The 14,195-nt window shown below is 42.0% G+C and overlaps 1 protein-coding gene across 13 annotated transcripts in view; it reads left to right on the top strand.

Annotated features, from left to right (window-relative positions):
* ATP7B (ATPase copper transporting beta) overlaps positions 1-14,195 on the top strand; it is a 45,449-nt gene that overhangs the window by 18,208 nt on the left and 13,046 nt on the right. For all 13 annotated transcript variants that reach the window (XM_083833666.1, XM_083833664.1, XM_083833663.1 and 10 more), the window contains 11 exons: positions 2,359-3,586; positions 5,164-5,394; positions 6,520-6,683; positions 7,462-7,623; positions 9,521-9,597; positions 9,963-10,137; positions 10,714-10,947; positions 11,140-11,231; positions 11,344-11,471; positions 13,663-13,817; positions 14,022-14,156. In XM_083833666.1, coding sequence (XP_083689792.1) covers positions 2,359-3,586; positions 5,164-5,394; positions 6,520-6,683; positions 7,462-7,623; positions 9,521-9,597; positions 9,963-10,137; positions 10,714-10,947; positions 11,140-11,231; positions 11,344-11,471; positions 13,663-13,817; positions 14,022-14,156 — 2,781 coding nt within the window. The remainder of the gene's footprint in view (positions 1-2,358; positions 3,587-5,163; positions 5,395-6,519; positions 6,684-7,461; positions 7,624-9,520; positions 9,598-9,962; positions 10,138-10,713; positions 10,948-11,139; positions 11,232-11,343; positions 11,472-13,662; positions 13,818-14,021; positions 14,157-14,195) is intronic.

Here is a 14,195-nt window from a genome sequence, read left to right as displayed (position 1 = left end):
TGAAGATAAGAGCTTCTCACTATGACCCAAATCTCATGGGAGTTGGAGACAGGGAAGAGGAGACAAAGGACAGTATTGAAATAGGCTTCTCAAAGTAGATATGAACATAAATGAATGTTTAAGGTTATGCAGCATTTGAAATAAAGTGTGTGAGAGACACTTTTCAAACAGGCTTTTTTTTCCCCATATATGACTCCGTATTATTTTTAAACTGTGAGGGCACAAATAGGAGGAAATAAGCATGGAATTGTCTTTTCTGCACTTAAATAAGGACCATTAATCAATTGTATTTCATTTTGAGGGGAGGGGCTGGCTGCATATTTCTATTTATGTTGAGGATTTCAGTAACTTCTGGGGAGGAAAGTGCAAGGAGAGAGGGACTGCCATGTGTGCAGGAGTAAAAGGGACACAGGAGCTAAAATATTTACATAACTCTTCCCCAGCATCTCTGGAGTGTAGCCTTGAGCCCACAAGCAGAGAGGGAAGGAGGCACAGAGGGTGGGCTCATGCCAGGATAGCGAGGGGCTGCCTCGTAACGCTGCAGAGCTGAAGGTGCACACTGCAGCTCCAGGCTGGTCAAAGCATCCATGGCTTGGTGGTGGCCGTCGCTCCTAGTTATCTTGGGGTCATGTTCGACCTGGTGGCCTTAAAGCAGGAGTCCTGGTGGACACCAAGCTGAATGTGACCCTTGCTGCTAAGAAGGCTGATGGCCTTCCCCCCTGCGCTGGGGGGCCCTGCTGGAGCGGGGCTTGGGGCCGGGGGCCTCCAGAGCTCCCTGACAGCCTCTGCCCTGCTGTGGTTCTGTGAACTGAGCCTGCACCGCTAATGGGAGTCAAGCCTGAAGACTCGATTGCTTTCGATTTTTATTTAGAGGCCTCCATAAACATCCATGGCAAAAGCTCAGGGAACTGTTCTGTAGAGCAGGAGGTGATGGGATCATCAGGAAACCCATTTCTGCCTTCACCTGAAGATGAGATTCAGAGGAGTGCTGCACTCACACGACTGAAGCAGTGGCCTCTGTCTGTTTACCAGCACTTCTGTTTTCCCAGGGAGTATTTTCATTCTGTTCTAATAAATGCAGTACAGAGAAGACTGAAAGCAAATTTCTTAGTTTTAATTTTTGCCTTTTTGGTCGTGACCCAGACATCATTATTCTCGAGCTCTCTAAGCATGAAACAAAATCAAGTTAATGAATTTTGAATGCTGCATGAAATGAACTGGGAGCAGGCTAGTGTTAATAAGCAGCCTGAATGCTTCTCGTTTGTGCTGCAGTACTGAGGAGAGAGTTTTTTGTTTGTTTGTTTGTTTCTCTTTAGCAGAAAGAAGACACGTATTGCTTTATTAAGCGGTGGAGAGCCCTTCACAAGCAAGTTAATAGGTTTGTCATAGTAGCTTCCATCTAGATCTTTAGGAGATAAATTTGCCTCAAGTCCCAAACATGAATTTTGAAGTTCTTTCCATGAAACTTGGAGATCTTGGGCTCGTCCCTCCCCTTCTAAGTCCTCCCCATTGCGATGTCCTTTGATGACGGAGAGTTGTGCTCTCATTACTTCTTCCGTGAGAAACATTGCCTTTATAATTTTTATTAATATTGCATTTTTCAATTGAATCGAGTGCACTGAACTGTAGAATTGCAGTATTGTGGGCCATGATTTGACTGATGGTTAATCCACTTCAGGCTAATCTACTTCAGTAATGGCTGTGACATTCAGAAAATTGGTGTTGGATCAAACCAGCGAGCTCTTGGAGCTCAATATCTGATCTTTGTTAGGTACCTCACAACGAGGTAGATTAAAATATAGTGGAAGCATCTGCCTATATATGTATTTTAAAATCTTTGAGAGTAGATTTTAAATTCAAAGATCTTTATATTTGCAGACTATCCAGAGCCTTTTGTGTACACGTATGGTGTTGCAGGTATCATGCAACTGGTCCTGCCTGGTTTTGGGCTCTGGCATTTCCTAAATCTGTTTTCTGTGGGCGTATTATTTTGTTTTGGTAGTGGCTTGGCCAAACTGTTGGCTCCTGATGTTTGTGGAGAGATGTTCAGTGTGCGCTCTCCTGTGACCCTTTGTGCCGGTGACAGTCTGCTGCGAAGAGCAGAGCTTGGGCTGCACAGCAGGAGCGCACAAGTTATAAATGATTGGATTGGGAATGTGGATATTTCTAAAATTGCTGCTCAAGAGAAGTGTCAGAGGCCTGATTCATACTGCATAGCTAACTGGTAGTGTAGTCCAAGTGTAAGTTAACATTGTGAAATATTTTAATGGAAGTAGACTGCTTTGAGGGCTTATGAGGAATATTGCTGCTTTTACAGTGATAAAGGTACATACATGTTATTTTTATTTTTCTCTTTAGGCTTTGTCCAACACCGATTCCCCTCCTAGCTGTGCGCTGGAACCTACAATGAAACAGAATTTTGCTTTTGACAACATGGGCTACGAGGAGAGCTTTGAAACCCTGCCTTCACCATCTTCCCAAGAGCGCACTGTTGCAGTCACTGTTCTGGGGATGACTTGCCAGTCTTGTGTGCAGTCAGTAGAAGGACGAATTTCCAAGGTGAAGGGCATTGTGAGTATTAAAGTCTCCCTTGAACAGAATAATGCCCTAGTAAAGTACCTGCAGTCAGAAATAAGCCCTGCACAGATTTGCCAGGAAATTCAGGACATGGGCTTTGACGCTAACATCGCAGAAGAGAGGTTGACACCAGCGTCTGTAAGTTTACCGTGCTCGAGAGAAGCAGTAATAAAGCTTCGGATAGAAGGCATGACGTGCCAGTCCTGCGTCACCAGCATCGAAGGAAAGATGAAGAAGCTGCATGGTGTGGCAAAAATCAAGGTGTCGCTCGCTAACCAGGAGGCAATCATCGCTTACCAGCCTTACATCATTCAGCCCGAGGAACTCAAGAGCCATATCAGTAGCCTGGGGTATGACTGCACCGTTAAGAGTAAATCGACGCCTTTGAAGCTTGGCGTGCTTGATCTTGGGCGCCTGCAGAGCGCAGACCCCAAGGAGACACCGGCAAGCCTTGAGAGCAGCGGGTTGGGTCCACAGGCTGCCAAGATGTGTAGCACAGCTACCGCGGCTGTACAGATAGAAGGCATGCACTGCAAGTCCTGTGTCAGAAACATTGAAGGAAACATATCCTCTCTTCCAGGCGTGGAAAGTATTGACGTATCTTTGGAGCATAAATGTGCTGTTGTACAGTACAGCCCAAATTTAATTACCCTGTCAGCTTTGCAGCAAGCTATTGAGTCCCTTCCACCTGGAAACTTTAAAGTGTGCCTCCTTAATGATTCAGAAGCAAATAACCAAGCATCTCCACCGTCTGCTTTGCTATGCGGTCTTGCCGGAGAGCCACTGGACGACATGACGTGCACGGCTGTTGTTAGGATTGATGGTATGACCTGCAATTCCTGTGTGCAGTCCATAGAAGGGACAATATCGCAGAGACAAGGTGTGCAGCACATAGCAGTTTCTTTAGCTGCCAAGACTGGGACCATACGTTATGATCCAGCTGTCACAAATGGAGAGGAGTTGAGAGCTGCCATAGAAGATATGGGGTTTGATGTGTCCCTGCTGGCAGGTAACAGTGTTTTTCTCTTCTGGGGGTAGAGTGCCAAGCTAGGCCATGAGCTATCTGAGTTGAGGCTCTCTTCTGGAGATAACTCTTAAAATGTTGTGTTGGTGTTACCTTTCTTAAGGGACTGGTCTGATCTGATCTCACTTAGCAATGGAGAGACCTTTCAGCTGTGAAGCACCTCATTTCAGCTCTTAAAAAAAGCTGCACTAGGAGGTAGAAGAGTTAGTTTGCATTATGAAACCTAAAGGCTTGGAAGTTGGCACAAAGTCTTCAAAGTGGCAGATGCCCCTACCCTCTGCAGTAGGTTTCCTCCTGTGGACTACTCCAGCCTCCTACAGGCTGCTGTAAGTAGATCTGTCAAGCTGAATGCTTTAATTTACATTCCAAAATACAAAAAAAGCACAAACCTAAAGAAATACATTTCATTTAAAACCACTTTTTACTTAGTTAAAATCTCTTCTTAGTGTCCTAATCCTTTATTTCTTCAGTATTTTTATCCAAGACCTAAGCATTGCTTTCAGCAAAGTAAGTGCTTCATGTACGCTTTGGTGGGAAGCAGGCAGTGCTTTTACATGTCAGCTGCAGCGCAGTTTGTACACTTTGTACATGTGCTCAATGTTTAAGAAGTTGCTGTGGTGTGTAATCTCTCTGGTGAATTCCAAAAGTGGCAATATTTACTTGCTTCAGCTCCGAACAGATTTCCTCTCAGATACAGATGTAGTTTACCTGGAATGAATTGGTTTAATCCCGATATACCCAGTCCTGTGAGCTTTTCTTGTGGGTCCAATCCCTCTGAACCTATGGAACAGCTACAAATGAGGAGGAGTCCATATGTGACATTTAATTCTGATTTGTTTCGTAATTTGTTGGTAGGAGAGCTCCTGATCTATCTGTGGAAAAGGAGGGAAGCCCCTGTGTTTAACACATTCAGAGGCAACTCTTGCTCCTTTATACAAATATGCTGCCTGAGAGATCTGGTTTGTGAGTGCAGCTGGAAGAGTTAGTTATTGGGTGTTTGTAACCTGGCAAAGAACAAAGATGATCACAGTGGGCCTGTGTGTGTGGAGGTCTGAGCGCTGCAAATCCTCCCACTACTCATTTTGCAATACTTGCATTATAAACATTGTTCCAGAAGGAGAAACCTGTTGAGAAACTTGTCCTTTTCCCTGGTAGAGATGAAGTGCTATGAGCTCTGTGTAGAAGGCAGCACGGACAAAATGACCGTCGGGTTGGGCTGTGTTCTCTGTGCTGGATAAGGCCCCTCTAGATCCCAATAGATCTTTATTGAGCAGAGGTAGCTGTCAGGTCTAGGCGTTGAAATTGGAGGGAGCCATTTGCCATCTGAAAGTGGAAAAGGGGCTGTGCAGGGTTACATGGTCATGTAAGGAGCGCAGGTGAGTGTATGTTGTTACACACACAGTAGCAATCTGTATCATTTCCATGAAGAAACCAAGATTGCCATATCACCTTTCAAACAACTGAGACTTTGCATGACTGATAAATATGGCCTGCTTGTAGTTTTGTCTCATCGTATCGCGCCTCAAATAGTGTTTGTTCACTTTATTGTGCGTTTATTCAAGATACTGGCACAGGAGAACACAAGCATCGGCCTGACGCCAGCGATGCCGCGGTGCAGCCTCAAGCTCCGGAGTCTCCTTGCCAGGATCGTGTCTCAGATGCTCTTCTGGAGGGTCCTCACCTCGATGGGCCAAACCAGCCCAGTGAAGCCAAGAAGTGTTTTTTGCAAATCACTGGCATGACCTGTGCATCGTGCGTGTCTACCATCGAACGAAAATTGCAGAAAGAAGACGGTAATAAATGTGACATTCCTGTAATGCGTCTGAATGGGTCTAGTGGTTGGAGGAGGTATTCTGTGCAGTCTGTGGTAGAACGTCTTGAGGTTGCGTAGACTTCACGTTCTTTGTTAGTGCTAATGTAACCATGTCACTGTTTAACTATCCTGCTGCACTGGTGGACCTACCCAGTGGACGTAACTGTTTTGCAACAGGAAGTTGTTGTAATATGATGGACATTTCAAATAAGGCTCAAGACAAGAACAGAGTCATTGTTCTCATTGTGCTCGCAGGGCCTTACAGAGCAATCCATCTCTTCCAGAGTTGTCAAGAGCTCTGACACATTTGCGATGTAAAACTTGTTCTTCAGCATATGTTTGCACAAGCAAGTGCAAATAAATGTGTGGCTCCAGTGCCTGGGTAATTACTTGAGGCACAGCAAGGCTTATTAGGTTCAAACTCTGCATTCTGGAGAGCTACCTCTGCCCTGACTGTACGGAACATGAACTGATGAGCCATAGTATTGTTTGCTCCAATGCTTTAGGAAGGTTTTTCGTACAGATTCCTGTGTCCCCAGTCTCATGTTGGCATGCCTTAGAGGAAGGTTTTGCTTATGGATTCCCGTGCCCCCAGTCTCCCAGTGATGCTCACTGCATCAATATACAAATCAAGAAACATCTAGCACTTCAGATCACTTTTGTTGCCTGTGATTTTTATGCTTTGTTTTTTGATTCTAAGACTAGATTTGTTTAAAAATAAAATAAAAGGTCTAACATTGCGCAGTGGAATTTGTTTAGGGCTTTCCAAACTTAGAGGGTCCAGGGTAGAGCTTGTAGCAAACAGTGTAGAAATTGCTTATGATTTTTCTTTTTGTCTCATTACACCATAGCAAGACTCATCTTTTTTCCAGAGTACCTGTTGCAACTCCTGTCATTGCTAAAGGGAGCTGTGTTATGGTTGCATCTCAGTAAAATCTTTGCTGCTGTGACCAGGGAACAACGCTAGAAGGAGGCAGAGAGAGATCACTAGATATAAAAAGACTCTAAGCTGTTACAGCCCACATCAGAAATCACCTTAATATTTTATTTTTCTTCCTCACAAACGAACTATGTTATCTAACCTTTTTTATTATTGCCACTACAGGAATTGTTTCAGTGTTGGTAGCCCTGATGGCAGGTAAAGCAGAGATAAAATACAAGCCAGAGTTCATACAGCCTCTTGAAATAGCACAGCTGATCCAGAATTTGGGTTTTGAGGCAACTGTCATAGAAGATCATGCAGAAACAGAAGGAAATGTGGAGCTTCTTGTAAGTAATGTATGCTTGAAAATGTATGTCAGTTTAGAAATGTCAGGTTTAGAAGAAGCAGCTCCTTATAAATTCCTTTTTTTTAAGGAGTTGTTGCCTCAGCAGGTCAGTTCTGTCAGGTGACACTGATTTTTCTTAATTGCTGAAAAGAGAAAATCAAGTTATCTTAGAAGGACCTGTCCAAAGGTGCTGAAACAAAAAAGTAATAGTTGTATGTATAAAATAGGCTTTTTTTTAGCAAGAGGAAATGAAACAGATGGAACAGAAAATACATATCATCAAACACGTGATGAGAATGTTAGGGGGTTTGTAGTAGAGGCCTGAGGATTTTGGGTAAGATTAGTAAATTGTTCATACTGAGGACAGATTCTTCAAAAGTCTTTTAATTCTCTGACATACTCCTATTGTAAGAAAGGTAACAACAGTCTGCAGTTACGCTAATAGATCAGAAAGTGGGAGCATTTCTTACTGAAGCCACCAGGAAATTTCAGTAAGCTAGCTGGTTGCAGAATTTTATAATAAAAGTGGATAGTTATATTCTCAGCTTTGTTTCCTTTAAGACAGCTTTATAAAGTCTTCATGCTGAGGGCTTTGGTCACTACCAGCAGAGTTTGAACAGTCATTAGTGTTTTCTTGAAAAGAGAAATAATTATCTTTCTTGAACCTGCATCAACAATGCTAAAGCTAATTGACTGGTCCTTCTTAACACTGACAGTGAGAAGAGGCTGCTTTTCATTTCAAACGCTGCTAAATGTACCTAAAATTGTGTTTTCTTCAGATTACAGGGATGACTTGTGCTTCTTGTGTTCACAACATTGAATCCAAACTTATGAGAACAAATGGCATATTCTACGCCTCAGTTGCACTTGCTACTTGCAAAGCTCACATCCAGTTTGATCCTGAAATTACAGGACCTCGAGACATTATAAAAATAATTGAGGTAGGTAGGCTTTAGAGAGAAAAAAAAAAAGAACAATTATAAGGTGAAATTAAAAAGAAAATAAAACAGCTGGTATTTGGGGAGTGTCACAGACTTTTGCAGATAATGTATGGTGTTTGCCATATGTGTATGGTCTTGCCTATGTGGTGAAGCTGCTGTGCTTCACAGAATTACACAGCATCCCAGGCTGTTGCTCTAAAAACACCCCCCAAAAATTACAAAAACCCCAAACTTTTAAAACCTCTGTCTGGTAAAAGTGCCTATATATCCATTCTGGCTGTTCTGTGTGTGGAATCAACAATTTCCAGTTGTTTCAGTGAAGTGTTACTTCAGAAGAAACTACTACTTTCTCTTGTCACTGGAAGAGACTGTAAAAGGAGTTTTGTAACAGCAGGGAGCTAAACTCTGTTCATACCACGAGTATTAAACATCTCTGTATGCGCTGGCATTTATTCCCATATTAATTCAGAGAGAAACTGCTTAAATCAAAACAGGATGTGATACAGCCTCTAAAGGAAAAAAATCCTGGCTTATCAGTAACCGCAGAGATCATAAAATCTGCCGTTATCATGGCTCAGGTGCCGACAAAGCTTTTTCTTTTGCTTTGGCAGAAGAGAAGAGTATGAGCCACACACAGAAAGTAGTCAGGAGAACAGCAGAGACTGTCTTCCTCTCATATACTTAAGAGTACTTGTTCAGAAAAAGCTCTTTGTCTGTATAGCTGATGTGGCAGCAGTGGTTAACGTGTAAGTAGTAGACTGTTCAGGCTGGTAGAGTAGTTCTGTGAAGTACATCTTGCTACAGGAGCATCTAATAATGCAGCTATTAAGTTTACTTTTTTTTTTTGAGGGTTGTGGGGGAGTGGTTGCAATGCAGTAGCTTACTGAAGCGTCAGGCAGAACTGGCTTTTTGCACCTTTGCTTTGTTCTGCAGTTAGCTTTGCAGGTTTAAACTGAGTCTGGTAATCCTGATTTTCAGCTTCAGATGTATCTATGAACTGTACTGTTAACAAGATGAATTACAGAATGATTTGTGTTGGAAGGCACCTTAAAGATCACATAGTTCCAACCCCCCTGCCATGGGCAGGGACACCTCCCACCAGACCAGGTTGCCCAAATCCCCATCCAGCCTGGCCTTGAATACCTCCAGGGATGGAGCACCTCCAGCTTCTCTGGGCAGCCTGTGCCAGTGCCTCACCTCCCTCTGAGTGAAGAATTTCTTCCTAATGTCTAATCTAAATCTGCGCTTTTTTAGTTCAGAGCCATTCCCCCTCATCGTTTCGCTACACTCCCTGACAGAGTCCTTCCTATCTCTCCTGTAGGCCCCCTTCAGGCACCGGAAGGCCGCAATGAGGTCTCCCTGGAGCCTTCTCTTCTCCAGGCTGAACAACCCCAACTCCCTCAGTCTGTCTTCATAGGAGAGGTGCTCCAGCCCTCTGATCATGTCATGGCCCTCCTCTGGACTCGTTCTAATGCATCCATGCTAGCAAGGTTTACTGGCCCAGAGACTTGTATACATTTTTCCCTTCCTTTGTGGTGTTTTCTCTCTCTGATGCCAGTGGGGAGGAAAGTGCGTAAAATACCTTTGAAGAGGAGGGCAGCAGAATTCCAGCTATGGGAGATGCCTGTGCTTAAGAAACCAGGATACTTACTGTATTATGATTTTTTTCTGTGTATAGATAACAAAAGTCCTTTATAGTCCATGTTTTGAGTACTGGCTGATATATGATTTCACGTTGGCAGGATCTGAAAATAAATAAGAAAATGGCATTTATTAAATATGGAACAGTGTCCTTTTCTGACATTTCTTCTAAAAGTAGTGTCATTTAAGTATGTTATGAGTAATATAGTTAGTTTAATCAAAGCTAACTCATCTTCCCTCCCCTTTTAATAAAAAGGAAATTGGCTTTCATGCTTCTGTGTCTAGAAGAGTTCCAAATGCACATAACTTGGATCATAAAAAAGAAATACAGCAGTAAGTATTTCTCTTCCTCTCTCAGTAATGAGTGCATGTAGATCATCTCTTGTAATTCACCATCCTTACTTTCCCCAGTTAATTTAGCTTATCCTTGTATAAAGCATATTTAATTTTATGATTTGCTATTCGGTTCAGATACTTTCATTACTTTGATTAGCCTCAGTTCTTAACAGATAAAGCTCTCTACATTTAAATATGTAGGAGACACTGAAATTGTCCTGAAGTGTTGGATCTTTCCCAAATATCCCAAAGCTGTGTGTTTGTACAGCACTCATACCCTTGCTCTGCACTGTCATCATGGTGTTTGGCCTGGGTACTGTGGGGTGTGCCATGACCGGGGATTTACAGCTTCTACTTTTCAGGTGGAGGAAGTCTTTCTTGTGCAGCCTAGTGTTTGGTATCCCTGTCTTAATCCTAATGATTTATATGCTAATACCTGACGGCGGACACCATGGGTCTATGGTGCTGGAACAGAATCTCATTCCTGGATTATCTATATTAAATCTTCTCTTCTTTGTCCTGTGCACTTTTGTTCAGGTATGTCCAGAGTATTTCCTCAGGGTTTGCTTTTTATTCATCTGCCATTTACATAACCTGATCTGATAAAGAGAGGAGACTGGAAGGGTTTAACGGATTATACCTTCACTCTTCTCTGTACCACCTATATAGAATTAAGCGGGACTTTTCTGCAAAATGTCAATTCTGTAATTGCTCACAGCGCTTACTCCTGCCACGGTTTTGCCAGTTGCATTTCTAAGAGGGGAAAGTAATGTTAAACCAAATAAATACCTGATTGGTTGCAAACTGTTTGGGGAACTACAGGTAAATCCCTTCAACTTCTGTGCTTTGTTTATTTTGCATTTCTAACAAGAGGGTGGTATTTAGCTGGTAGAGTTGTTTAGGGAGTAAGGAAGGGCGAGTGAGAGGATGACAAGGGAATCAACCTCCAAGTAGATGACTCTACTGAAGTTGCATCAATATAAAGCTCACATGGGACAGCAATCCCTTCCCTTACCTACTGCATGTTCATAATTCTGTTATAGGGGGTATTATGTGCTCCTTGCTTTCACTGCTGTGATCTTAATATGAGTTTGTCCACACTTACGCCAACAGTTTCTTGGTGGATGGTATTTTTACTTACAAGCTTACAAATCACTGAAGCACAAGACGGCCAATATGGATGTGCTCATCGTACTGGCCACAACGATTGCTTATGTGTATTCCTGTGTGATCCTGATGGTGGCCATCATTGAAAAGGCAGAGAAAAGTCCTGTCACTTTCTTTGACACTCCTCCAATGCTGTTTGTATTCATTGCCCTTGGGAGATGGCTTGAACACATAGCAAAGGTAACTCATCTTCACACAAAATACTGCGAATTTATAATGAGAATAGAATAAAACTATTCGGATTAATTTGGAGTCAGATGTTTCTGATATTTATGGTACTATGGTCATTTAGAGTTTGTGTATCATCATATTCAGTAGGCATCAACATTTATATATCTCAGTATGTCTTAACCATATATCTTTGTTTCTTAGAGTAAGACCTCAGAAGCTCTTGCTAAACTTATATCTCTTCAAGCCACGGAAGCCACTGTGGTGACTCTTGGACCTGATCACTCTATCATCAGGTATTCATGACCAAAAAAACTCAGCCTAGGCTTGATGAGTTAATGTGGAAGCATTATTCTTTTGGAGCTGTTGGCCTAAATGATCTGTCTGTTCTACTTGTGTCTTTTGCAGGGAGGAGCAAGTAGCTGTTGAACTGGTTCAAAGGGGTGATATTGTAAAAGTTGTTCCTGGTGGAAAGTTCCCTGTGGATGGAAAGGTCATTGAAGGCAGTTCTATGGCAGATGAGTCTCTCATTACTGGTAATTTCCCTTAAACTTATGCAGGGATGTGAAATCTTCTGTAACATTTTCTTACAAGAAAAGAAAACAGCCCCAAAACAAAAGGTGTTGTCTTAATAGCTTCCCAGCTTAATGAACTCTGTGCCTGTGCGTTGTGAGCTTGAATCTAAATCCTGTGTCTGCATGCACCCTCAAAAACAAAAACCAAACAAACAAAGCCAACCAAACAAAAAAAAAAAGCATCTCAGCTCAGTTTGGTGACTTTTACTGATGTGTTGATGGGATGGATGGAGGCTAAACACTATTGTCATTATTACAGAGATATGTTGGCAGTTTCCCCAGGAATATATTTGTAGAGATGGTACCTTTTCAGAACTTCTAAAGGGCAGTGGAGACGTACAGCTGAAATACTGGGGTGTATATGTGTGGACATCAGACAGGGCTTCCAACAGGGACTGCCAAGTGAGCAAGGAGAGAGAAAGCAAACCTCATGACGTGGGGCTCATTAAGGGTCACAGGACTTATTCACAGTTTCTGAAATTTTCATTTCATTTTGTTAATATAATAAGGATTTGTTTGATTGTGTAATTCTTATAAATAACTTAAAGGATCTGTAACTTTTACATTGTCATTGGCTTGCTTGATGTAGTTATGTATTTCCTTTGCCTGGGGACGAGGGACGCCCTTAATTTTAGGAGAACCAGTCCTTATCACTTACCTTAAGAACAGAAAATAAAGGTTTTCTAGAGATTCTTGGAGAGACAATGTGAGAATAGGAGCTTTGCCACAGAGATAACTTTTCTAGTCTTTGAAAATCGAGGGTAGAAGAAGTGAAGACAGAATGTCTAAACTCCTATGGCTGTACAAAATTTCAGTTGGAGAAATTTGTAGCAGTTCCTTTTAAGATCAATTTGTTCCTGGCCCTTTTGAGGGATGGCATACTGGAGGGTTAGGACTAAGGAACCTTACACTTCTTCCTCCATTATTGGTCTGACAAAAGGTCAGGACAAGTTGTAGCTCAGAGGTTCAGAGCAAAATGGCAAAGAGGGATTGTCATAATCCAGGTGTTCGGGCTCTTTTGTTCTGGGGAAAGGTGTAGGATTTCCATCCACCCCCAGCTTCTACAGTTGCTGGTGATTACCGCACCAAGCAGTGTAGTGTTTTTCAGGCAGCAGGCTGGATTTGTTAGAGGACTGATCAACTTTGTTGTGCTTTTGAAGATTAAACTGGTTATTGTCCAATTAATCAAATAAAGCCTTGCCAAATTCCTTCAGTAATGAAGTGATTTATTAAAAAGCTGAGAAAGGAATGAGATGGCTGATGCTGACTTTACCTGCTGGGATAGTAGTGCTAATTTTTTTTTTTTGGTTGAGGAAAGGAAAGAATGAAGCATAAGATCTAGTTTCTGACCCGTTTGCTAAGCAGAATCACAGAAAACAGAGGTGGCTGAACCATCTGTTTGTTGTACAATGTTGTTCCACATTCTGTGATTTGAGGAGCTGTGCTGGGTCTTCCTGTTCACAGTCCGCAGGTTGTGCTTTTTTTTAACCTCTGCTGGTGCCAAATGACAGTTTTTCATAAACATTATATACAGAGAAAATTTATCCGAAATCTTTTCTGTTACCTTAATAACCTGCGTTTTGGGTGCCCCAAAATTAACTATCTTCTCTCACAGTGGCCCTGTCCCCTTTGGCTGTTTATTTTGTGACGCATTTCTTAGCCAAGATCCTCAGAAAGATTACTTCTCCTCCCACCTGTCTCAAAGTTCCAGTGAAGGCATGAGAAACCATGGCCTATTTTTGGAAAATCTGGCAGTAGAGACTGTAGATTTATACCAGGGCCCACTCAAATATCAGGATACAGGCATCTGTACTGTGTGCGATGGAAAGACAGAGCACTGGTGTTTGTAGCCTGGGGATTATGTTTCTGAAGGTCAGAGAATGAGAGCCCTAGATCTCAGGCAGGCTGAAAAGGAAGAGCCAGAGATGTCTGCTAAGGCACTTGCTGCAAAAATAAACCCAGAAAAAGGTTTATAGAAGTATGACACCACTTATACGTATCTTCAGAAGACAGAGAAAGACGTGATTTCATGTCATTATTCAGCGTGCTGATTTTGCTAGCATGCAATGTGCTGTGTGCTAATGGGTAAGTTCACTGTCATTAGAGGTGTTTGCACTGGTCTGGCACATTTATTCTTACTGTTTCTTTCCAGGGGAAGCCATGCCAGTCACTAAAAAGCCTGGGAGCACAGTGATCGCTGGTTCTATAAATGCGCATGGCTCAGTTCTTGTTAACGCAACCCATGTTGGTAACGATACCACCCTAGCACAGATTGTGAAATTGGTGGAAGAAGCTCAAATGTCAAAGGTAAAAGTAGTAGAAAGTAAGCCTTATTCACAGATTTTGATTAAATAAGAAAAAAAATTCTTTATTTTGACATATTTACACATTCAGCAAACTGTGTTTTTCCAGACTTCAAAAAAAGAATCAGATAAAGACTATTATTTTCATGAATTCTGCATATTTGTGTTTTGATCATAAACATGCAAATATCTCTTTTTCTTTTTGTAGGCACCTATCCAGCAACTGGCAGATAGGTTTAGTGGATATTTTGTTCCATTTATCATCATTATTTCTACAGTGACTTTGATAGTATGGATCTCAATTGGTTTTATAAAATTTGATATCATTCAGAAATATTTTCCTGTAAGTAATTTCGTTAAGAGTTGGATTTTGTTGTTAGTG

This window comes from Anser anser (assembly GCF_964211835.1).
Source record: "Anser anser genome assembly, chromosome: 1".
NCBI classification, from domain to species: Eukaryota; Metazoa; Chordata; class Aves; order Anseriformes; family Anatidae; genus Anser; species Anser anser.
The sequence above is the reverse complement of the archived record's forward strand: the minus strand, read 5'-3'. Positions and strand labels throughout refer to the sequence as shown.